Source organism: Eublepharis macularius, chromosome 19, assembly GCF_028583425.1.
Source record: "Eublepharis macularius isolate TG4126 chromosome 19, MPM_Emac_v1.0, whole genome shotgun sequence".
In the NCBI taxonomy this organism is placed as follows: Eukaryota; Metazoa; Chordata; class Lepidosauria; order Squamata; family Eublepharidae; genus Eublepharis; species Eublepharis macularius.
The window spans coordinates 2,070,867-2,094,894 of record NC_072808.1 but is presented as its reverse complement, the minus strand read 5'-3'; the positions used below and the strand labels follow the sequence as shown (position 1 = coordinate 2,094,894).

At 47.3% G+C, this 24,028-nt stretch overlaps 2 protein-coding genes across 4 annotated transcripts; one reads left to right on the top strand and one right to left on the bottom strand.

Annotated features, from left to right (window-relative positions):
* Positions 1-3,220: 3,220 nt before the first annotated feature.
* RPS26 (ribosomal protein S26) lies at positions 3,221-6,751 on the bottom strand. Its single transcript, XM_055003600.1, has 4 exons — positions 6,713-6,751; positions 5,085-5,262; positions 4,560-4,690; positions 3,221-3,318 (listed from the first exon to the last, which is right to left on the bottom strand). The coding sequence occupies exons 1-4, from the start codon at positions 6,713-6,715 to the stop codon at positions 3,283-3,285; spliced, it is 348 nt and encodes a 115-aa protein (XP_054859575.1). The 5' UTR covers positions 6,716-6,751; the 3' UTR covers positions 3,221-3,282.
* A 91-nt stretch (positions 6,752-6,842) lies between these two features.
* LOC129346259 (zinc finger protein 397-like) lies at positions 6,843-23,485 on the top strand. 3 transcript variants are annotated; one of them, XM_055003598.1, is made up of 4 exons: positions 6,843-6,924; positions 13,171-14,128; positions 15,752-15,878; positions 18,861-23,485. In XM_055003598.1, exons 2-4 carry the CDS (start codon positions 13,427-13,429, stop codon positions 19,850-19,852), a joined length of 1,821 nt encoding a protein of 606 aa, XP_054859573.1. In that variant the 5' UTR covers positions 6,843-6,924; positions 13,171-13,426; the 3' UTR covers positions 19,853-23,485. The 3 variants fall into 3 exon arrangements, with proteins under 3 accessions (XP_054859573.1, XP_054859572.1, XP_054859574.1); XM_055003597.1 differs by lacking the exon at positions 6,843-6,924 and adding an exon at positions 10,141-10,225; XM_055003599.1 differs by lacking the exon at positions 6,843-6,924 and adding an exon at positions 12,001-12,082.
* Positions 23,486-24,028: the final 543 nt, after the last annotated feature.

Sequence of the window (24,028 nt, the reverse complement as noted above, 5' to 3'; positions counted from 1 at the left end):
ATTATTCGGAAAACTTCTTCACCGGAGGACGTTTGCAGTTGCCTAGCAACTACAGGATATAATCTTCACTGGGTTCCAGGAATTATAACCAAACCTGAAGGTCAGCCCCAAGGCAGGTTTCTGGCCGTACGTGAAGCCATAGTTGCCTTCCCCAGGCAACTGTGGACCTAACAGTACCACTGCCAAAACAGCAGGGCAGTGATCCTTAGAAAACCTTTTACAAATGACCAAATCCTGTGCCCTAAAAAACTGCCTTTGTTCAAGACCTAGTTCAACCCCTGGTCCATCTCAAGGCCTCATCCAGAGAGAACCTGCCCACCTTCTCTCTTTAGGGCATTGTTGGGGTTTTAAACCCCAAAATTTTCTCCACCCCACCCACAGGCTGAATCACACAGGAAATAGGCGACATTGGAGAGGAAATAGTTATTCTGATCTAATTAGGACCTCCGGCTTTTTCTTGGCCTGAAATCCAACCTTCATACAAGTCTCACGACAAATTACACAGAACAGAGTTTCAGTTTGAAAGGATGGTTGTAAAGAGCCTCTAAATGGCTCCATCGCCTCTCATTACTTCCTGCTTCTCAAAGGCCTTGGTCTTGTAAACTTCACAGTACCTCTGCTTTTATTCCTGCGTGTCTTTGCTAACCAGTTCCAGACTGTTCCACTGCTGCCCCATTCGGCTCATTCTTTTTCTTTGCATTATTTCTCCCCTCCTTTTTTCTGCCTCTCTTTATTTTCATACAGAGCAGCTAGAAAACAAGGAGACATTCTTCCGCTTTAAAAAAAAAAAGAATCCCCACTTTGAATGCCCATACAGATAAGGTCTGTGAAATAGAGAAACGGACTGGGAAACCACCAGTCCCCGCACTCTAATGCCCCCCTGTGGCTACTACGGGGAATCACTCTGCTTATAAACGTAAAGCCACAGGTGTTTCCCATTTCTAGGATGGAAATACTTCCTCGGGAAGTGCGTCGGGATGACACACTTTATGGTCCACCAACTAGAGATGGAATCCATCTCCTAGCTCATACATACATTTCATTGCAGCATCTACAGCACAATCCTAAGCAAATTAAACCCTTTTAAGTCCATTAAAGTCAAAGGACATAGAAAGATGTAACCTTACGTAGGATTTCATGTCCGCGAAATAGAAAAACACCCCTTGGTTAAGAAAACAAACGGTTGTAAAAAAAATCTTGATTATATTGGAATAAATATCAGTAGTAAGAGTTCATGTCCATATATTCATTCTGCTGAAAATGAGGCTTCTGCTATACCCTAATCAAGCCGGTATTATTCATCTTTCTGCCGCATCTATAGCACCTCACCTGCTACAGCAACTGCCAATATTAATGCTAGTGACAGGACAGGTCCATAATGACTCAACAGGTCAAATGTTGTCCTGTATTTGCAGGGTGTTTTATAAGCAAAATAGTGCAGTAGACAGCCCGCTCCCATTTTTGCAAGGCAAATCAGTCCTGCGAGGGAACTTTTCTATCAGGTCCATGATGTAAACAAGCGATGCCACCGTAGCAGAGACAGCCCTTGCTTCAGACAGCCAGAGGCAGGCATGACTCACCTACAGCAGGCATAAGGTTCTGACAAACATACATATAGCAGTTCCACTTGCTCTTCCTGTATTCATCACTTAATACCAGGCAATGACTTCTTTTACAGGTGAACAGAACTGGTTTTTATATTACAGGAGCCAGAAGTGGAACAGGATGTGTGTGCGCCCCTCCCCTGGTGCCAGCTCCTTCTGGGAGGCTTGCATGAGTGAGGTGCGTTTTCCTCTCGCAGTCATTCCCGTGTGTGTTAGTATGGAAAAACGCAAATGCGTATCAGCATCTCTTTAACCTTATGCAGACAAGTTGTTATCAACACACAACTTTCCTATCTCAACTGAAAAACTGATGTGCGTTTCCTTACTAAATTACATCCCGCAATCTCCAAAACAAGGGAATTCGCAGCTGACTTTATGCATGGCACCGAACCATAGATTTCTAAATTCCCATGTCAATAGGCTTAAAAAAGCAGCAAGTAAAAATTTCTCCTTCTTAAACATAGATCTTTGTTAAGAACAGATTTGATGAAATGAACAAGTTTATCTTAAGACAAGGAGTTCTACTTTGGCTTGAGCAGTAGTGTTGTCAAGTCTATTCCCAATTAACTGAACTGAATACAAAAATCAGAGGTTCGATAGTTTTTGTCAGCCGTAAGGCCCACCTAAAATCCTTTTACTTAGAACAACCCACCTGTCTCCCCAACAGCTTCCACTGTCCTTAAAACGTTCAAGGCCAAGAAAGAATCATGTTTGTACCACATTATCAGTCTCCTTTAGCACCTGGAATTTCCAAACAAGGAATTGGAGAGGCTGCCCCATCCTCTTCATGCTATTGAAAATGCCAGAGCAAAACCAAAGGAAAACCAAGGTGAGGCAACCAAACAGGGCACTTCCGTCTCCTCATGGAGTTTCCCAGTCTAATTTACCTGCACGGAAATCACTAATTTTGTGGCACCTTAAAAACAATCAAAATGATATTCATTCGGGCATTGGCTTTCAGTTGGCACGGTCCAATGCAATGGTGGTGGGCATACACACACTGCACATAATTCCATTTTGTCCTGTATTGCTTGTATTTCATAGCCCCGCTGTTTTTTCCATATCCTTACATAAAATGTCTAGTGGGGATCCATTACGCTGCATCTGGTAGAGGGCAGTAGATGACAAAATCTATTTAAAGTATTTAAAGTAACAGACTCCTGCTTATTTCTGTTGCAACAGACCAATAAGGGAACGCCACAAGAGCCGAGGAATAAGGAACTCCCTCCACCCCATTTCAAGATACGCAGAGAAAGATTATTAGAGAGGAGCATGACAGCGATAAGCCACGCATTGCTGACCTCTCCTCGAAAATGCACTCCCTGCTTCCAGACTTCATCAGGTTATAAGCCAAGACGGTTAGCGTTACAATTATTTTAAATCGCCAATTAATGTATTTTTTATTTATGGCCAGCTGCTTTGAGCACATGAAAAAGCAGCTTATTTATGTTGTAAATATATAAACAGATGGGCAGAGGCCATTCCAAACAGGGCGACAAGCCGGAAAATCAAAATAGCACCTGTTTTCCAAACACTTGTCCCCTCAGGCCAAGAGTACTTTTTCCATTTCTTTAAAAACAAACAAAACACTTCGATTCAATCAATACACGCAAAGATCACCTGTAAAGTTATTTATTGAGTCAATGTTAACAAAAATTACATCACTCAAGCAAACTCCTTACATAGGCTTGGGAGGTGGTCTCGGTGCAGCCCCCTAGAAGGAAAGAGAGGATGTGTTAGAGAAAGACAACAGCCCTAGTTCCTTGTGGCGTAGGCTTAATAAAGCCAAAGAGCACTGAGTGCACACTGCAAGGGAGAGGCAATTCGGAGAACTGCCCCTCTGGAGTAATCTTCGCCTTCAGAGACAGACACTTACTAAGCTTCGCTTATGTCACTCTGTAAAAGAACCATGTTGCGTGGCTAGCAGTGTAAGAACCACCACCCAGACGCCTGTTCCGACATGGTCTCTATCAGGTTCAGTAATTCATTGAAAGGCGATCATGTAACACTCAGCTGTGTATATTCCAACACTAAACCCAACCTTTCCCCTTGTACACCCTGTCTCTTCTTAGACAGTGATTCTACAGACATTCATTTTCTCAAGATGGGTAGCCGTGTTAGTCTGTCTATAGCAGTGGAGAACAGCAAGAGTTCAGTAGCACCTATAAGACTAACAAAATTTGTGGTAGGATATCAGCTTTCAAAAGCCACAGCTCACTTCTTCAGATACAGCAGGAACATGAGTCCATCCGTCCTTATATTTTGGAGTGGAGTGATTACAGATCCAAGTGGATGCATTGTCTCCGGCTTCGTCATCAGTTAGACTGAATGGAGACCTAGGCTTCCTGTGTCATTTCCAATGCTAATTTCTCCACACCCACCACCCCTCTGCATACCCCACCCTATTCAATCATGCCCGCCTTTGTCATCATTCAGCTTCTGTAATCACTCCACTCTCCAAGATATAAGGACAGATGGACTCACGTTCTAGCTGTATCTGAAGAAGTGAGCTGTGGCTCACAAAAGCTCATACCCAGCTCTAATTTTGTTAATCCATTTTCTCATCACAAGTATCCAGTCCACTTTAGACAAAAAAAATAAAGACAGCTAATCATCACAAGATAACTATCCCCAGGATTATTGTATACGCAATCCAAAATTATGTTGGTAAAGAACGTGGCCCTAGTATAAATGGCCCTTGCTTACATGTTTGCATTTAAGATCACAAATAGGAGTTCCAGTATTGGTGGATTTCCATCTTCTATGGTTTTATTAAAAATATGATTTCTCCACATTCCAAAAAACCTGACTCCTTGCTGAGCATGTATATGCTTCGAGATTAATTAAACTCGACAACACCTTGTCTTGATAACGCTGCCTTCCCCCGAAATACGGCTCTTCAGTTGAGTACAACTAAGCCTATGTTTTGGATGAGCGAGCGAACGATATACTTACAGCAGGCCTGAACCGGGGTGGAGGGGTGCGGTCCTTCCGGGCCTCACGGGAACGGTTCCTCACCACCTTGCTGTGGATGGCACAGCTGACACAATAATGAAGCTTCACATAGAGCTTGGGCAGCACATACGCTGGGGAGAAACGAGGGGGCGCTCACATAAGTACACAAACACAGAGACAAGACTTCTTTCCATGATACGTAGGCAAAACTCAGTAACACGCATCTGGATGGAAGGCTGCCTTGGATTCTTTCAGAGCATTCTTTCCTCCAAACAAAGGGCAAGATATAGATAGAAAATAAAAACAAGCAAACGAGAAACATTCTCCAGGAACCGTAAAAGGAGATAAGCTGCAATTGGTTTATTCTGGCAGAATACGGAATACGTTTAACTTAGAAATCTTCAGGAACAATGGGATTTGATGTACTTTTATCACAAAGAAAAGTTCTTTAGGGTCTTTCAAAGTAGAAAAGGATACCTGATCCCACTGCTCCTAAAGACCGGTCAAGTGCTAGATGACACTTACAGTCAAAGACACTTGCTTCAGAGATATCTCGGACTGCAGCTGCTTCTACAATGTTCCGGATGACAAATTTCTTAATAGCCTTGTCCTTGGGGACACAGCGAGCACAATTGGTGCAGCGGATTGGCTGGACATGGCCCCTGCCCTTCTTGGCACGGCCGTTATTCCTTCTCTTCTTGGTCTGTTTAAAGAAGTACAAGTTTACAAGATATCACAGGACAAAGAAAGCTATTTCAGTACTTCAGCACAACAATTCCAGAAATACATCATCAGCCCCGAGGCTAGATAAAATCCTTAAAGATAAAGCTCCAGATGCATCTGATGAAGAGAGCTGTGGTTCTCAAAAGCTTATGCCTCAATAAAGTTGGTTAGACTTAAAGGTGCTACTGGACTTTTTAGAATTAAAGATAATGATGTCTCTCTGGGGACCAAGATCAAGATAATCCAAACTATGGTATTCCCCGTTTGACACTGAAGCTGACAGGAAGAAAATTGATTCATTTGAAATGTGGTGCTGGAGGAGTTTTGTGAATACCATGGTGAGCCAAAAAGATCATTAAGTGGGTTCTAGATCAAATCCAGCCTGAATTCTCCCTAGAAGCTAAAATGACAAAAGGCTGTCATCCTTTGGTTGCCGCATGAGAAGATGACCTGGAAACGTCAATAAGGCTAGGAAAAGTGGGTGGCAGTAGGAAAAGGGGAAGACCTAAAACGAGATGGCTGGACTCAAAGAAGCCACGTCCTCCAGTTTGCAGGATCTGAGCAAGTCTGTTCATGAGAGGATGTTTTGGAGGTCTTTTATTCATAGATCCAGAGGAGTTAGCCATGTTAGTTTGCAGTTGCAAAATAGGAAAGAGCCCAGTAGGACCTTTCGGACTAACCACCTTCACTGCAGCATAAGCTTTCGAGAACCACAGCTCTGTCAGATGCAAAACAGGAGTCCAGTAGCACCTTTCAGACTAACCTACTTTATTGCAACATAAGCTTTGGAGAACCACAGCTCTCTTTGTCAGATGCAAAATAGGAAACAGTCCAGTAGGACCTTTCAGACTAACCTACTTTATTGCAGCGTGAGCTTTCGAGAACCACTGCTCTCTTCTTCAGATGCATAGAGAGTAAAGTCCAATGCATCTGATGAAGAGAGCTGTGGCTCTCAAAAGCTTATGGTACCATCAAGTGGGTTAGTCTTAAAGGGGCTGCGGATCGCGGGTCAGAAGCGGGGCCGCCTTTCAGGCCTTCCAAGGCGGAGCCCTGCTGGAGGGCGGCCATTCTGGCAAGCGGAACCGGCAGCGCCGTCCCCTCCGCGCCGCCTCCACAGGCTCCCCTGGCCCGCCCAAGGGCTGCTTCGTTCTAGGCCGGGCGCCGACCGGGGCTTCGCCCGCCGCCCTGAGAGGAGCGAGTCAGAAACGGCTCCGGCGGAGGGACACAGAACGACAAGGGGCGGGTCGCTTTAAAAGCCTCACATGGGGGGGGGGGATACGAGCCGAGGCGCCGCGCACAGCCCCATCCAGACTAAGGCGGCTCCCGAAGGAGGACGCCGCTGCCCCCCCCCCCCTCCCCGGCAAGGCGCGATGGTTTCGCCCACCCGCGTCCCCCTCCGCCACCCGCCGCCTCGCCCGCGCGCGGCCCACCATGTCGACGCTGAGGAGGCGAAAGAGGATCCGGCCTCTGCGACGCGTCTCTTATATAGACTCCCTCCGCCAGCCGGAACCGCTTCACCGCCTTTCCTGTCACACATCACTCGCTTGTCTGAAGGGGAAACAAAGGAACGGGGCGGCGTGTCTTACCGCAATCGTGTTGAGCTCCCTTGTGCAGGCGGCGGTCGAGGGCTTCTCGAGCTCGGGTAGGAGGGGTTTCTTATTCAGAGGGGGGGTTGCTTTTGCTGCGGAAGGATTATGGAAAGCGGAAAGAGGTGAGGAGTCCTGCGCAGGGACGCCTCCCAGAATGCACCGAGGAGGCAAGGGTAAAGCCGTAGAGGTCGTGCTGGTGATATCGAGTTGCATGCTGGGAGTTGTAGTTGTTGTGGCGGCCTTGGCCTCTGCAGAGCACGTGTCAGGGATAGAGCGTCCTGAATGCGCATTAAAAGTTGAACCGTTTGGGATCTTGATGTTTTTATCTTCATCGTTAAGCTTCACGAGCCAACTCTTATCGTTTGTGTCCTTAGTATTCTTTTTATTATTATTATTATTATTATTATTATTATTATTATTATTATTAATAAAATCCATTTGAATGTTGTTCTCCTATTATACTCTATGCACCATACTGGTTTAGAAGCCTAACAGCGCAATCCTAAAGACTTACCTTACTTTGTCAATGGACTTAAGGAGTACCTCTGCATAGGACCACACTGCAAAGTGCTCTTGTGATCTGCAGTAGCAGTGATCCATCCTTCCCGCTCTGTCTTTTAATGTATATTTTATATTAACACCTGTATTTTTACTTGGTTTTAATTGTCTGAAATTGTGTGTTTTTGCTTGACTGCAATAGTTTTTAAAATATGTGTTTTTATTATGTATGTTTTTAATTCGTTGGCCACCTTGGTAACCCCAACGAGGGAGAAAGGCAGGGTATACGTTTTGTAAATAAATAATAATAAAGACAAGCATTAAAAACCAAACACGTAACAGCACAGAAGAAATAAGGTAAACTCCAGTAGTGAATACAGTTTCAAGTCCGCACTGTCAGCTGGTATGTATAATGAGAAAAAGGACGTTAACAAGGGTATGTGACATCACTCAGTGCTTGGATGCGCAAGCTGCACTTCTGGGCATGGAGCAGGGGTCACTGGGGTGTGGGGAGGGGAGGTATTTGCGAATTTCCTGCCTTGTGCAGGAGGTTGGACTAGATGACGATAGAGGTCCCTTCCAACCCTGTGATTCGACGCATGGAAGGCTGTAAGCCTGTGTCTGTTGACATGGCAAGGGTGGAGTATACAGGGCTGGGACATGCATCGTGAGTTCGTGACAGGTACTTATTTAGACTACCTGCTAATTTAGATTTCCAAACTGCTCTGGCCTGAAGGTTCAAGGTGACTAATACCACTCATGTCCATGTATGCTCATCCCTTGAGAACTGTGTCAAGTCACAACTTGCCTATGTGAACGAACAATTACCGAACAAACACAATATGCTGCGCTTTAGAATCGCCCGACTTTTGACAGAATCATTTCACACATTCATTCATCTTCAAGTCATCAAGTGTTGACAAATAACAGCAAACAAGCTATACACGCACACGTGACCCAGATATACATAGAATATTTATTTATTCAATGTACTTCAAGGACCTCCATGATTCTCCCACCCTCCACTGAGTGGCAGTGCAATCCACAACAGCCCTCCAAGGACCATAGTGCATAGTGCATGCAGAAGTTCCAAGGTTCAATCCCACACGTCTCTAGTTAAAAGGGACAGTTTACGGGTGATGTGAAAGACCTCAACCTGAAGAGTCACAGCCAGATACAGTAGACAATACTGCGATTGGTAGACCAGTATTCTCACTTGGTATAAGACATCTTCTCTCATCATAGGGTTTTCAAGGTAAAAGATGAGCAGAAGTGGTTTACCATTGCCTTCTTCCGCTTCGCAGTACTAACCAGTTAGTTGAAGTGACGCTGCCGTTGTCTGTGAAAGATCCTCCGCCAGTGTCACCTTCCACTACTGAGGCTGCCCAGGAGCTAACCTTCAGAAATTCCTCTGCTCCCATCGCCATTGGAACACTCAGTTCTCTTCTGCTGATGTGACCATTGATTCCTGAAGGGGGTGGATCCATCTTAGTCTGGTGTCTCAGCTTTGGCTGTTCCGCCTTGAGTGACTCTTCCAGGAGTTTAGACTCTTGACCAAGCCTGTGCTCCTGACAGTGTTGCTCTCAGCTTCACTGACACACTCAAATGCCCTCACCGTGTTAAGGTGTATATCCAAGAGAGTCTGTTAAAGATAGGATGTTTTGGAGGTCTTTCATTCATAGGGTCGCCATAGGTCAGAGATGACTTGACGGCACATAACACACACACATAAGCTATCTTAATGTGTTCAAGCCTCAAAACTACACTGTGACTTGCTCAGATCCTGCAAACTGGAGGATGTGGCTTCTTTGACTTGAGTCCAGCCATCTTGTTTTAGGTCTTCCTCTTTTCCTGCTGCCTTCCACTTTTCCTAGCATTATTGACTTTTCCAGAGAAACTTGTCTTCTCGTGATGTGACCAAAGTACGATAGCCTCAGTTTTGTCATTTTAGCCCCTAAGGAGAATTCAGGCTTGATTCGATCTTGTACCCACTTTGTCTTTTTGGCTGTCCGCAAAACTCTCCTCCAGCAACACATTTCAAATAAATCCATTTTCTTCCTGTCCACTTTCTTCACCTTCCAACTTGCACATCTAGATCCCAGAGGAGTTCGCTGTGTTAGTCTGTAGTTGCTAAATAATAGAGAGTCCAGTAGCCCCTTTAAGACTCACCCACTTCGTTGTAGCATAAGCTTTTGAGAACCACAGCTCTCTTGGTCAGATGCATGGACGGAGAGAGCTGCGGTTCTGGAAAGCTTATGCTACAATGAAGTGGGTGAGTCTTAAAGGTGCTACTGGACTCTTTGCTATGTAGATGCCGGAGTTCTGAAGAAGAGAGCTCAAAGCTCATGCCCTGAAAATCACGTGGGTCTCCAAGATGCCACTGGACCCAGTTCCTGCAGAATTTTTTGGTACCTGTTCTGGGCAAAAGAGAAAAGAGTCCAGTCGTGCCTTTAAGACTCACCCACTGTATTGTAGCAGCAGCTTTCGAGAGCCACAGCTCTCTTCGTCAGGTGCATGGAGGGTCTGAAGAAACCGGTCTGGGCAAGGCTCCTCCGGCCCCGCCGGGCCATCCCCAACGCCCCCCCCCCTCCCGTCACTGCCAAGCCGCGTCAAGAGTTAACGCGCGCGGCTGCCCGATCCTCAAACCAGTTAAACAGGCGCCCGCGGAGTTAAGCCGGCTTAGTCCTGCCATGGAGCGAGCGCTAAGCCGCGGAGAGAGGCCCCGCGAAGCCAGAGGGGGGACGGCGCCGCCGCCGCCGCCGAGGCTCCGTCCCTCCCGCTCCGCCCTGGATTAAGGGCCGGGGGCCTCTGGATGCGGCTGGGGGGCTCGGCGGGCGGACGGGCGCGCGGGCCGCGGTGAGTCGGAGGGGCGCCCGGGCCGGGCGGGGGTCGGGCGGGGCCGGAGGCGGGCGGGGGAGGCGCCGGGGCCGCTGCGCCTGCCGCGGGTCCCTCGCGCGCTTGGCGCAGAGTTTGCGCGGCTGCCGGGGAGGGTCGCCGCTCCGCTCTGCTGGCGGAGTCGGGAAGGCAGCCCGGGGGAGCGGAGCGGAGCGGACTCCGCCGCCGGGCCTGCTGCGCGTCCTTTGTCCGGCCTCCCTGGCGCTTCCCCGGCCCCCTCGGTGCCCCCAGCCCGGCTGCAGCGCGGCGCTCCCCTCCTCCCAGCTCCAGGCGCCACCGGTGCCTTTGGGTTCCCGGCGGGGGAAGACCGGGAGCGTTGCGGGGGGGCGGCGGCGGCGGTTGGGTCCTTCCGGCAGGAGCTGCAGGGGGGCTTCTTCCAACAACCACCCCTTTTTTGCCTGCTCGCCGAGAGACTTCTACCCGCCCCCTCCCTTTCTTGCCCCCCCCCCGCTGCCAGCTGCTTGCTGCAGGGAGAGCCCATCAGCCCTGGTTAGTTTGGGGGAGTTCAGGGAGCAGCCCTCGGTAGCAGCCCCCCCCGCCCCCTTGGCAAGCTGCTAGTCCTGTCTGCGGGTCTGGAGGGGGGGCAGTAGAGCCTGAATGCATTTTGCATCCCCCCCCCGTCTGCTAATACACGCTTCAAACAGGCACTGAGCCCATGACCTGATGGGGGGGGCGGGAATGGGGTAAGGGAGCCTCGTTGGGTGCCGGTTCCGGAGGGGGCGCGCACGGGGAGGCGAACCCGGAGTTGCTGCTGCTTTGCAAAAAGGTCTTTAACTCCTGAGCCGATTAAGGCGCCGTGCGTGCCTGGCCTGCTGCTGGGCTCTCCAGACAATGCGCGCTCTGTTCGCCTCCTGCTCCTCCTCCTCGGCCTTCCAGAGTCCAAACAAACAAAATATCGCGCCCCCCCCCCCCGCCCCCCTCACAGGCACCGACTACCAGCCTTCATTCTGCACTCAATGGCCTTTCCCAAGGAGACTTCCCAGGAATTTGGTCTCCAGTGTCAGTCCTTGGACCCAAATCTTGCAACCTCCAGTGCCTGTTGGAGGCTGACCCACAAAATTAAGAACAAAATAGCAAAGAGTACAGTTGCACCTTTCAGACTAACCAACTTTATTCTAGCATAAGCTTTCCAGAACCGCAGCTCTCTTCGTCAGATGCATGGAGGGTATGAAGAAACTGGCCAGAGATAGATAGGTGGGGAGGGGGAGGGGGTGCAGGGAGTGAGAGCCATCCATGTAAATGCAAATCAGTTTCTTCATACCCTCCACGCATCTGACGAAGAGAGCTGTGGTTCTCGAAAGCTTATGTTGCAATAAAGATCCTTAGTCTTGATGGTGCTACTGGACTCTTTATTATTTAGCAACTACAGACTTACACGGCTAACTCCTCGGAAAATCAAGAACAATTGTGATAGTAGACTCCCAACATGTGTGCAGCTGGAATTAAGTGGGTAAAGACCCATCTGTGCGTTCATTTGGCAGACACTCAGGGCCATGTGTTGTTCCTAGAGAATGAAAAATGATAGTCTCCTCACGTATCGTCTGGCTCCTACTGCTTCGTTAAACACAACAGAGCTTTTTAGAAAGTGGATTCCTGTTGTTGAGGAGGCAAATTGTGAATGAGTTCAAACTGATCCTTCGGAGGCTGGTGCGCAAGATAAGCTTCCTTGAAAGCCAGAGTCCACTAGAATTCTGCACAGGGCCTGTGAAGGAATAGAGAATGCTTATGAGCATGTACAGAGTGCATCCTTCCGTTTGGTGAACCACCAGCCTTCGCCTGCCTCGGGACTGGGGGAGGGCATCGCTGTCACAGAAGAAGGTGTGTCTTCCAAAACAGTGTTAGCAAGGGCCCACCCCCAATATTTGGGGACACTCTACCATGAACCTCCACATAACTGATGAGTGGACCTGAGACTAGAGAACTGTCTGGCGTGATGTGCTGTTGCGGCACAAAAGCTAAGCAGCAATGGAAACTTCATGTGCGTCCCTACGGGGTGCTCTTATTGCAGAGGAGGGTGTGACATTAATGCAATAACTGAGTAATAGACCCGTTTCAGCAAACACCCAAATCCTATAATTGATTTATAAATATCGGGGACATTCAGAAGTGTCACTCACTTTCAGCACAGAAGTAGGAAGCCTGAACCCAGATGGCTGAAAATAGCAATTGTAGCTTAATCCCAAACGACAATTATGTCCTAAAGTTTATGGCCTAAATAGAACAATCACAAAAATCTGAAAAAGACATAAAAATACATTTTAATATTCATGGTTCATTGTTCGTGAAACGTGACGAACCACAAACTGCATGGTTGTTGTTGTTTTTTCTGGTTTGTGCCCATCTCTGTCTAAAACCCACCTCTCCTGTGAAGCCTTTGGCTTGACCTCTTGGTCCTCTCCCTGGGCCAGGTAGATGCCTCGGGATATGTAAACGTGTTCAGGCATTTGTTAGATCGTAAGCTAAAGGAAGTAATTGTGGTTAGATTTTAGGATCGACTGGGAGACCTGGGTGCAGAGCTCTATTCAGCCCTGAAACTTGGAGCCAAGCTACAAGTGACGCCTTAGACAGGTTGGACACTTGTCATCTTCCCTCAAGTTTTGATGGGAAATGTAGGCGCCCTGGTTTTACAGCTTGGCTCTCCATTACAGCTGCAAGACCAGGATGCCTACATTTCCCATCAAAACTTGAGGGAAGCTGACAAGTGTCCAACCTGTGTTAGGCGTCACTTGTAGCTTGGCTCTCACTGGGTGACCTTTGGCGAGGAGGTGACTGTGAGCACATCTCACTGCTTTGCCATGAAGAAAAGCGGGATAACTCTGTATACGTTGCCTTGTTGGGTGCCTTAGAGGTCAGGTGAGGTACCAATGTAGTATATGACAATTTTATCTCTCTTATTTTCCCCTCAGGAAGAAGAACAGGAGCTTCAGCTTGGTACAGCGCCTGCTGCCTAAACCCACACGTACTGTTAGCTGCCGCCCGTGAGGGTCTCGTGCTAATATCAAGGTATCCAGATGAAAACAAAGGAAGAAGCGACTTCCAGGTGAGAAAACAGTACAAGGAAGAGGATGCCGTATCTCCTGAGAGATAAAATAGCTGAACGGCTGTGAGAGCTGGCAGCCCTGGGTCTCCAGCGTCAGGGAAAGTTTGGCGAGAGCCGTGAAAATGGAGAAGCAGGCCCCGGAAAGCCTCGCTCCAGGGGGAGGATCGGCAGGAGCAAGAAGAGACCGTTTTGCTATCCAGTCGGGGGCTCTCCGGGAACTGCCTCGTTGGGCTGCCGCGCGACAGGAGGGCTTCCCTCACTGCCTGGAATCCCAGTGGCAAGATTTCCTGAAGACCATTCAGTCCCCTTCCCTGGGATGGGGAAACCCACAGCTGCCGGAACTGGCATCCTGGGACGACGTGGTGAACTTTGAGAGGATGTTTGGTGTCTGCAGTTGGCCTCGAGGAGACGGAGCGGCCCGGCTCACGCCAGCCTTCAGTGCCGAAGCCCAGCAAGTCTTTAGCAGCCTGAATTCAAGAGACAAAGCAGAGTACGGGAAAGGGAAGGCTGGGTTTCTGCAAGGAAATTCCACCAGCGCTGAGATACATCGCCAGCGCTTCAGGCAGTTCTGCTATCAGGAGGCGGAGGGGCCTCGGGAGGTTTGCGGCCGACTGAGGGAGCTCTGCCACTGCTGGCTAGAGCCGGAGAGTCGATCCAAGGAGCAGATCATCGAGCTGTTGATCTTGGAACAGTTCCTGACCATCCTGCCGCAGGAAATCCAAAGCCAGGTCAGGGAACGTAGCCCTGAGACCTGTGCTCAAGCAGTGGCCCTGGCTGAAGGTTTCCTTCTCAGACAGCAGGCAGGTGAACACGCGGAGGAGCAGGTGAGAATGCTTAATCCCAGGGTGGGAGCAAAGTCAGCAGTGCCGTGCAGAGCTGTAAGTTCCAGCTTCCTTTATCCTCTGTACATGAAAGGGATTGCCCCTCTTGGAGTATCTGTTGTACAGTGGAGAAGGGAAAATAAGGACGCCAGCTATATATCACATAGTTCGTAACAGTAAAGAGTCCAGCAGCACCTTTAAGACTAACCCACTTGGTTGTAGCGTAAGCTTTCGAGAACCACAGCTGTCTTTGTCAGATGCATGGATGTTGTGGTTCTCGAAAGCTTATGCTCCTATAAAGTGGGTTAGTCTTTAAGGTGCTACTGGACTCTACTGTTTTGCAACTACAGACTAACACGGCTAACTCCTCTGGATCTATGACCATGGTTCATAATGCAGCAGTGAGTGGGCATATTCACTTTTCTCTCTTTCTCGTTACGTAAGAAGGAGAGTCAGGAAAGTATTCCTAGGAATTAAAAGTGTCTCTTTGTTTCTGTCCCCCACCCCACTGGTTTTCTCTGCCTTGTATTTAAGCTCTGTGGGGCAGAGGGCCAGAAAAAGTGCAACTGTTCCTTTTTGGATGGCCACAGGAACGTGGGGAGCCTCTAATTGGCTATCACTGGAAGCCACAAAGAGAAAAGCAATTTTGCTCTGTTCCTCCTCTCACACTTGAAAACTACTCTGGGCTACCTATTGCATAAGGCACGCTGTGCTCTCCAAATGCCAGTGGGGCAAAACACCGGGATGCATTGTGTCTAGCAGTGCATAGACCCATGGCTCCCATGTACCCACTGCCTGTGGCGGTAGTCGATATACAAAAACACACCTCGTCCTTACTTCCAAATATACGTTTTTTACAAATTAATTTTTTATACTTTGATCTTCTTGCAGTATGAACACCAAGGCATATTGCTCCGAAAACAAACCAAAGCATCACAATCAGCAAAGGTTAAAAATTCAGCATGTACTTGGCAAAGTTGGGATCTCCGTTTTCCAAGTAAGATAGCTGGCTAAAAAAAAAAAATCAGATGACTGGCTGTACCAGAGGACAGGCTAAGCTAAATCCCAGTTACTAAATTCATAATAAGGGGGGGAAACCCAAACACCTTACTGGCAGGCTGAGCCTACATTTCATGGGGAGTGTGAGTTTATTGAATATAATTTGCACGTCTGTACGTCTCACTGCTGTTCCTGAAATTCATAAGGAGGCATCTTCTACCAAGAGTCTGACATTTTTAGTTAGCTGAGGGAGAGGAAGTACAACTTCCTCTTTCCATACTTGTTTAAAATGTTTGAAGTTGAGCTCATGTGTTTCATCCTCCAGAGAAATATGTATACTTGCTTCTGGAGCACCCCCAAGAGGAAGTGGAGATGTTCTAAACTTGGCGGTTCCTCTTGCCCTGCTTAGAACATCCAAAGACACTCTCAGTTAGACCGGTAGTCTATCTAAGCTGGTGTTGTCGGTCTAAACTAGTTCTGTATGGTCTCGTACACTGGTTGTTCCTAACCCGCTTACCAAAGATCTGCTAAATGGGATTTTAGGAGTTGTGCTGTCATCGCTGCAAAGGAGACCATCTATGCTTTGAACCGATCCCTTTGCGAACAGTACTGTTGATATCATTTCAGAGGTGTGAGTCATTCCAAAGCATAGCGGTGGATCTTTCCGAAGCACAGAGAGCTCCGTTGGATGCCAGGCGAAGGCCACTTGGCAGAGAGGCCAGGAGGCAAGATAACTGTGGCTCCAGTTCTTTGGGTAAGCAGATTGACTTACTACTTTCTGTGCTCCTTGACATTCCTCGGGAAGAAGCGACAATTTAGGAGTCTCTGCTCCTACACTATGTGGGAATTTTGTAAAGAAGTAACTAATCAGGGACCCTGTGGATAGGAGACAATTACCCCTGGCCTCTACCAGTGGACTAAGAAATAGGTAAGTGGTAACCAGTAACCCTGAAAGGAAAGCTGTGGTGGGGGAAAAGGTGCTATAAATATTTAGGAAAATCAAGGATGGAGATGAGCTGAGCAAATAAAAAGTATAATCATTCATAATTACAGAGAAAAATTAGGGGAAAATACATGGTTGACAGACTCTGAAGGTTTAAGAACCAGAGGTTATGAGAATGGAGTTTCTACAAGGGCTAACTCCCTGCTCTTCACTGCAAACTCCAGTTTCTACCTGTAGCTCACTTCATACGTCCCTCTTGTGCTATGGGATATAGAATGTTGGATATTTAATATTGATCTTTGCATCAGTTTTTATCCCAGCCTTTCTACAAATGGATACATCGTTGTCCAGTAGAGGTGGGAACAAACCGATATACGAACCAAAGTTCGTCATAAACTGGGTCTTTTTTTTTTTAGTTTGCAAACCGGCTGTTTGTCGGAGGGCATTTCTGACGAACCGGAATGAACCACGGCAATTTTTAGTTTGGTTTGTTTGGTTTGTTTTTTGGTTTGTCACTGCAGACAGCCTGGCACTGATAAATCAGCTTCCTAGGAACCAGGGGGAGGGGGGATGAGCTTTCTGCAGACCTTTTGCTGCCTCAGAAGTGACGTATTCACAAACCAAATGAATCGGTTCTCAAACCGGGCAATTTCATGCTGGTTCGTGGTTTGTGGAACGCGACAAACCACGAACCGCAACGAACCGCCATTTTCCTGGTTCGTGCCCATCTCTACTGTCCACTCTACCTTCACAACAAAGGAGAGTAGGTTGGGCAGAGAAAAAGAAATCAGACGAAGGAATCCCAGTGATGTATTGTCGAAGGCTTTCACGGCCGGAGAACGATGGCTGTTGTGAGTTTTCCGGGCTGTATTGCCGTGGTCTTGGCATTGTAGTTCCTGACGTTTCGCCAGCAGCTGTGGCTGGCATCTTCAGAGGTGTAGCACCAAAAGACAGAGATCTCTCAGGGTCACTGTGAGACTGAGAGATCTCTGCCTTTTGGTGCTACACCTCTGAAGATGCCAGCCACAGCTGCTGGCGAAACGTCAGGAACTACAATGCCAAGACCATGGCAATACAGCCCGGAAAACCCACAACAGCCATCGAATCCCAGTGAACTTCAAGATAGAGAGCGGACTTGAACCTCAAGTCTGTCTAGTTTGATGCTCCATCTTCTATACTACAGTGGCTCTGCATGAGCCATGAGAAGCACTGATCCAAACCCTAGTTCAGCCATGAATCTCACTGGAAACAGCCTCACAGGGTAGAGAAAAGGGGTGCGAGGGGTGCAAAACCTCTGTACTTCCTATGGGACAAACAGAGGAAGGGATATGTACGTCTGCCATGCAGTGAGATCTGCTGTTCTTAGCTAAAGACAGTGGTCAAGTAGGTCATGGTGTAGTACCTCCAGGCATTCTTGGATGAAACAGATTACCTAGATCCATTTCAATCTGGCTTTCCGCTGCAGCTCAAGACAGAAGCTGGTATAAATTCCATGGCTAGTAAAAACGTTTCTTCTGCCCAGCTTTTTGAGACTGGAATTGGATTTTATTGTTACCTAACTGCTTTCTGAGCTTTTCAAATGCTCTACAGATTTTTAAAAAATTTTATTTGATTTTTATTATCCTCATTTTATAGTTTTATTAGGTTGAAGCTGATTTGAGCCGAGACGACAAAAGCTTGACCCATATAAAATAATAAAACAACTTGCCATGGATATGCAAAGCAATTTCTTTGTGAAGTTACACACTTCTTAAAATTGCAGAATTGGGTTCTTTGTTTTGCAGACACTTGATATTTATGTTTATTTAGATATTTATACCCCTTTTTTCTCTCCACTGGGGACACAAAGTGGCTTACATCTTTATCCTCATTTTATCTTCATGACAGCAACTTGTGCGTTAGATTAGGCTGGGAGACCATGATTGGTCCAAGGTCAACCCGTGTGTTTCCATCAGTCTTCTAGATTATAGTCTGATACTGTAACCACTACACAATGTGGTCTCTCTTTTAGTAAAGGATGGGTTGCCCCAAAGATCGCCGCACCTTGTGTTGCATGGAAATCCAGATGTTCCACAGTAGCAGAGATTCTGGACGCACAAGGAGCTCCCACAGCTTAGTGATTCTGGGGCCCTGGGCAACCCTTGTTGGACTTTTTGCAAGTGTCCTATGCTCAGTCATGAAAGAATTAAATTGTTATTCTATTTGTTTAGTCAAGTAGCTAGTTAGCATAGGACCACCATCGAGTAAAAGTTCCCGCCAGAGAAAGGGGGAGTCTTTCGTCTTACTTAATGAGAAAATCCAGGATTGTCTATTGGATGAGCCAGTTTATTGGGGGGCAATTAGCTAGCAACATATACTAAGGTTTTATTGCTCTTTGTTCAACTTGAGAATCTCTTCATCAGTATGTTCAGTCTCTTAAGTTTCTCTCCAAGTGTCCTAGTCTAGCCATCAAGATGTAGTCAGAACGTGTTTATTATTTTTCCTACCAAATGTACCCTTTTTAACCTGTTATGTAGTAATTTTATAGAGCCAGAACCACAGAAGTCTGTCTACTTATTTCCACTGTGATAATATACTCTGCTACCATACTCTGCTTCCTTATATCTCTCTCTCATGGCTGCTGCACCCCCAACACTCCCCATCAGTGGCGTGGGGCTGTGGGTGATCATCTCCCACCGTGGGGCCTGGGGCAGCGGACCCTGTTGTCCATTGGTAAACACTGTCCCTACCCACACTCCACCACTGTCTCAGCATGTTATTTAAATGTGTTTTTTCCCCTTCCTCATCTTGCAGGGACCAAGATTGCAAATAAAAGTGAGGAGAAGTTTGAACATCAAGAATCCAGGGAAGAGGAGGTACCTGCAGCGCCTGAGGGAACTCAAAGGAAAGAGAAGTCCCATCTCTGTATCGAGTGTGGGAAAAGCTTCACTCGTCCGTCAGACTTGGCCAAGCACCTGAACGTCCACACGGGAGAAAAGCCCTACCTGTGTGTGGAGTGTGGGAAAAGCTTCAGTCAGCTCTCCCATCTTACCAGACATCAGAAGATCCACTCGGGGGAAAAGCCTCACATCTGCTCCGAGTGTGGAGATACGTTCAGCCAACGGGCCTATCTTGTCAGTCACCAGAGAAGCCATTCCGGAGAGCAGCCGTACCGGTGCTCTTACTGCCAGAAGTGCTTCAGCCACCAGTCTGCCCTCAAGATCCATGAGCGGAACCATATGGGCCAGAAACCCTATGCCTGCGTGGACTGCGGGAAGCGTTTTGTTTCCTCTTCCTCGCTCACAACTCACAGGAGGATCCACACAGGAGAGAAGCCTCACTCCTGCGGAGTGTGCGGGAAAAGATTTATCCAGCATTCAAATCTTGTGTCACACCAGCGAACCCACTCAGGGGAAAAGCCGTTTTCCTGTAAGGTGTGTGGGAGGAGATTCGCGTACCCTTCTGATCTTACGAGACACCAAAAAATCCACACGGGAGAAAAGCCCTACCCTTGCGATGAATGCGAGAGGCGATTCACGAGGCTCTCTGACCTTATTACGCACCAGCGAATCCACACGGGAGAAAAACCGTATCGCTGCCTGGAGTGCGGGAGGAGGTTCCGGCAGAGGGGGGTGCTCGTCAAACACCAGAAGTGCCATTCGAAAGAGAACCCCAAAGGAGGTGAATCGGTGCCGCCCACAGAGTTGCAGGCAGACACAGAATTCAAAACTCATGAGATAAAGCAGGAAAAAGAAGGTTTAGAGAACCTGGCAGAGCCCAGCTTGATCCCTTCTCCCAGCTCCTGATCCTGACTACTCCCTGGCCCAGAGGGAGCAACAGTCTTTTAGGTTAGGGAAAGGTATCCCTTTGATCCTTTTTGCGGAAAATGTTACTCCGTTTCTTCTGGTGCTGAGCGGCTGCTTGTGGAGAGCAGCTGTCCCTTCTCCTCTCCTGCTTGGGCTGTTGTGAACAATCACTCTGGAGACAGTGGTTAGTTTAGGAGAGACGGAAGGCGAGGAACAGTTTTGCTCTTTCCCTCCTCCTCCTCCTGTTGGCTGATCTTCTTGCAGCCATTCTGATGTTTGGAAGGGCTGAAGTGATGCATTTTGCTCTGCCGGCAGCAGTGGGAATAAAGACTCTCCTTAGTAGGTGGCTTGTCTTCCTTGGCTGGATGAAACAGGAAGAGAATTCTTCTCTTCTGAAAGAGCAGCTTCCTTTTATCTTGAGCAAGGCCGCTCAGCTCCACCACCTGCTATGCATGAACCCAGGGTGTGTGTAGGGGGAGGGGGGAACAAAATGGCATACGCCTGTTGCTGATGAGGAAGTGAGTGCAGCCCCTCACTTTCAGGGGGAACTCAGCCAGCGATGGGGAGGGGGCTGCAGCCAGACGGCACTATAAAATAGTGGCCCTTTGGGCTTGCTGGCTAGAGTTCAGTCCCAACTTAGACGAACTATGGTGGTAATGATGTCAGCGGGAGGCCTTTCTTGCCTCATCCCACACAGCAGGCAGAGATGGACCCCCATTAGTCCGACATGTTAGGGTGTGTTTGTGCAAGAGCCAGCCAGCCTGCTGTTCAGAGCAGGACAAATTCTCACTCCTGCCGCATCCGAGACCATACGGAGCTGCCATTTACACCAGGCTGATACTGTCCAGTCCGATAGGCAGAAACTCCCCAAGCTCTCAAGAGGCGTTCTTTCCTAGCTACTCAAGGGCCTGTAACCGGAATTGGACCTAGGGATCTAATGCATGCAAAACACTGTCTTCACAGCGTAACTTACGCCGGGCTTGCTGGCTAGAGCTCGGTCCCAAGGTATTAATGGACTCTGGCTAGTAGGAAGCCTCAGTTCTTATGTAAGTCAACATGAACGGCAAATCCAACATCGCCAGCAGGGAGAAATCTAGCTGCTCATTTAATGAAGAATATGGATGGAGCTATACACTGGAGGTGCAGAAACAGGGCTGGGGCAGCAGTCATGAAAACTGGTCACTGCAAGGTGGGGACACGCTCTATAGCTTTTGCTTGGATTCTGTTCATTGTTCGTGAATCAGGTTCCCAGTGTTTATTTTTAGTTGGGCTCCTGAGGCTTTTCCGGTAGCATGGATAGCAAAAATTCAGCCAGATAAACATTTGTAATGGTGGGGGATGAGGAACTTCTGCTGTTAAAGGCCATAGATCCTTGGTCCCCCTGCCCCCGCCAAAGTTGGCAATGTGGTTCATGAGTCAGCTGGTCTCTCATAACTTTTTCTGGCTTAGCATTATTGTTGAGATGAAAAATGTGAAAGGTTGAGAAAGCCAGGTGATGGGGTCTCCATTATTCTTGAGGGTGGGTTGGGGGTTGGATTAGGCTCCAAAGCTGCAAAATACATTTTAGAATGCAACACCAAACCTTAATACAGAACTGGCAAAAAAATGTGGTTACTTTAGGCAGGGCTTTGTGTGCGCCACAATTCTGTGGCATAGAAATTAGCATCTTGAGAATCACAACTTTGAAAAAGCAAAAAAAAAATTCTGCCTTTAATGTACAGGGAAGTATGGAAATAGAAGGTCAACGCCTGATGGGAATCCAAGACATGTAACTGCCTCATAGAGAGTTAATCTACTGGCCTGCCTAATCTGGTATTAGCGGCTTCCTTGACTCTCTGTTTTCTGGCAGAGAACTATGCCAGATTCTTTGAACTGGGAACTGGATCTGGGATAGATGGCAGGCAGTACCGAGATACGGACCCCTCAAGAAGTGGGGTGGAAGTAGGCGGCCATCCAGGAGCCAAGGTTGGCAGCCCTATGTACTTCCTCACCCCTCCTCTGATGAGCACAAACCAAAATGATGCCAATACACGTGAATTTTAACAGTTGATAAAGCTCAGAGAAATCTGGTTACCTGGCTGGACTTTTTTGACTTTTTCCCCTCCAGGTGTTGAGTTCATTCAGCCCTGCTCTCACGAACTTCTGATAGGGGGATGAAAATATCCTCACGTAATCCTGCAAAGCAAGATTTGTGATCCTTAAAAATCTTATATGATCTTGAACTTGGAAGGAGTCAAGGCAGTTGCATTTACAAAACTATCTCATATCGCATTTAAGTAACAGGCCCTGTTTCGCCTTCTAGGAATCACTCCTGTGCATTTTGCAGTCCTAAGGTAGAACGGGGAAATTGTCACACTGGTTTCAGAGTAGCTGTGTAAATACTTTTTTTTAATTGGCTACGGTTTCCCCCCCAGAAAACTTGGTCTCGTCTAGTGTTTTTTATATCTCACGTCTTCAGTATAAGCCAGTTTTATGACAACTTTTACATTTTCATCATCAATAACAGATCAGTGTTAATGGCTTAACTGGAATTCTCATGTCCAGGGGTTTTCTACCTCAACACCGTTGCATAATGGTTTGCAACTATGGTCACAGGAGCTGTTTGGTTGGGATACCAGATTCCAGTTTTAGGAAAAATTAGGGGGGGAAAGGTACCGCATGGCATCCTAGGTCAGGGTTGGGACTGATCAGGGCAGACTGTGAGATCCAGGCTGTGAAGAAGCAGGAAAGGTGATGTACCTTAGGAAATCTGTACGTAACCCAGGAGACCTTTAGTATCTACGGCAGAATGCTGGGAATCTCAGCTTTCATTTTAAACGCTGCACATTCCTAGTCCTTATGGCAGCGGAGAGATGCTTAAAAAGCATGTAGTTTGCTGAAATTGCAGAAGTTTGTGCAGAGGGGAAGAACGGGGGCTGAAGTGTTCTATATAATTCTTTGTCCATATCCATGTCAAAGTGGAAAAACTACTTGAAATACAGTTTATACAAGGGTTTTGTTTGCATATTTTATTCACTTCTCAGAGTATGCAGTCCTGAACGTTATTTGGCTTGTAGCATTTTTTTTTTTTAAAAAAGATGCTAAACATACCTGGTGAAGACAAGCGCTGGTGAAAGAGACGCATGTAGAAAGAGGACTGGAAATAACCCTAGAAATGATAAGAAGAAGCACTCTAAGACATGGATTGGAAGGTTTCCATCTTCTGTTTTAGCCAGAGAGAACTTGAAGAATGAAATTTTGCCAACAGGATCTGGCAACTGCAGTATTAATGGATCCATTAAAAAAAATGAATCACTTCTGTTGGAAAAGGAGTTTGGAAGCCACTACGTTAGTTGACTTTGGGCTTGGGGCAAAGCCGTGGTTCCATTTTTTAAAAAGTAAAGTTAAGCAATGCAAGGTTGAGAAATACAGAACAGACATGGTGCTTTGAATTGGCAAGATCTGGAGTCCTAAGCAGGTTCTTGATTGAGTGGGCTGAAGGGTGCCGTACTAGGCTAGGGGGTGGTACAGCTGTTTGGGGTCATGTGGCAATAACCACATTTCGTTGAGTTTATAGGAGCAACTAAACTTCCTTGTTAGCACTGCAGTTTAACTAGTTTGTTCCTTTGGTTGATTGCCACCATTAAAACATAGTTTGCTTGACTGAGAATTTTGCTGGGGGTTTTTTTCTCATCTTGGATCTACTAAGAGCGGACAGTTGTGGAAGTGCACTCTTCTTTAAAGGGGCTTAAGGGTTCTATACTCACCCATGTTATAGTCACAAATCTCAGTGATTGGCTAAGGTCACGCAGTGAGCTTCATTGCTGAGCAGAGATCTGTACCCATGTCAGACTTGAGACTGGGGACTACACTACACGGGTTCTTAAAATGGGGAATGACAGAGGAAGAGGTGTGATCAAAAGGTTGTTTACACAGTATAACTGAACATCTGCTAAACTAATGTATATTATTTGTGCAGTTTGGATCCGAGCATAAATTCAGGCCCTCGTGGATTTAGAAATGGTATTAAGTTACAAATGAATGCTAATAAAGTTATTAGAGTTGGGGGCACAGAAAAAGGATTGTATATCAGAAGCTTTATACTGAGTATACAACAAAGCACATCCCAAGGAAACAGAAGTTACATCAGATTCCTAAAATGAGAGTGGAAATGAACTCCTAGCCAACCTCTCAAGA

Coding starts and splice junctions, on each gene's coding strand:
- RPS26 (XM_055003600.1), bottom strand. Junction 4,691..5,084: donor TGAAGCAAGTGTCTTTGACT/GTAAGTGTCATC, acceptor GTTTCTCCCCAG/CGTATGTGCTGCCCAAGCTC. Junction 3,319..4,559: donor CACCCCGGTTCAGGCCTGCT/GTAAGTATATCG, acceptor CTTTCCTTCTAG/GGGGCTGCACCGAGACCACC.
- LOC129346259 (XM_055003598.1), top strand. CDS start 13,427: ATGGAGAAGCAGGCCCCGGAAAGCCTCGCTCCAGGGGGAGGATCGGCA. Junction 14,129..15,751: donor GTGAACACGCGGAGGAGCAG/GTGAGAATGCTT, acceptor ATATCATTTCAG/AGGTGTGAGTCATTCCAAAG. Junction 15,879..18,860: donor CTGTGGCTCCAGTTCTTTGG/GTAAGCAGATTG, acceptor CTCATCTTGCAG/GGACCAAGATTGCAAATAAA.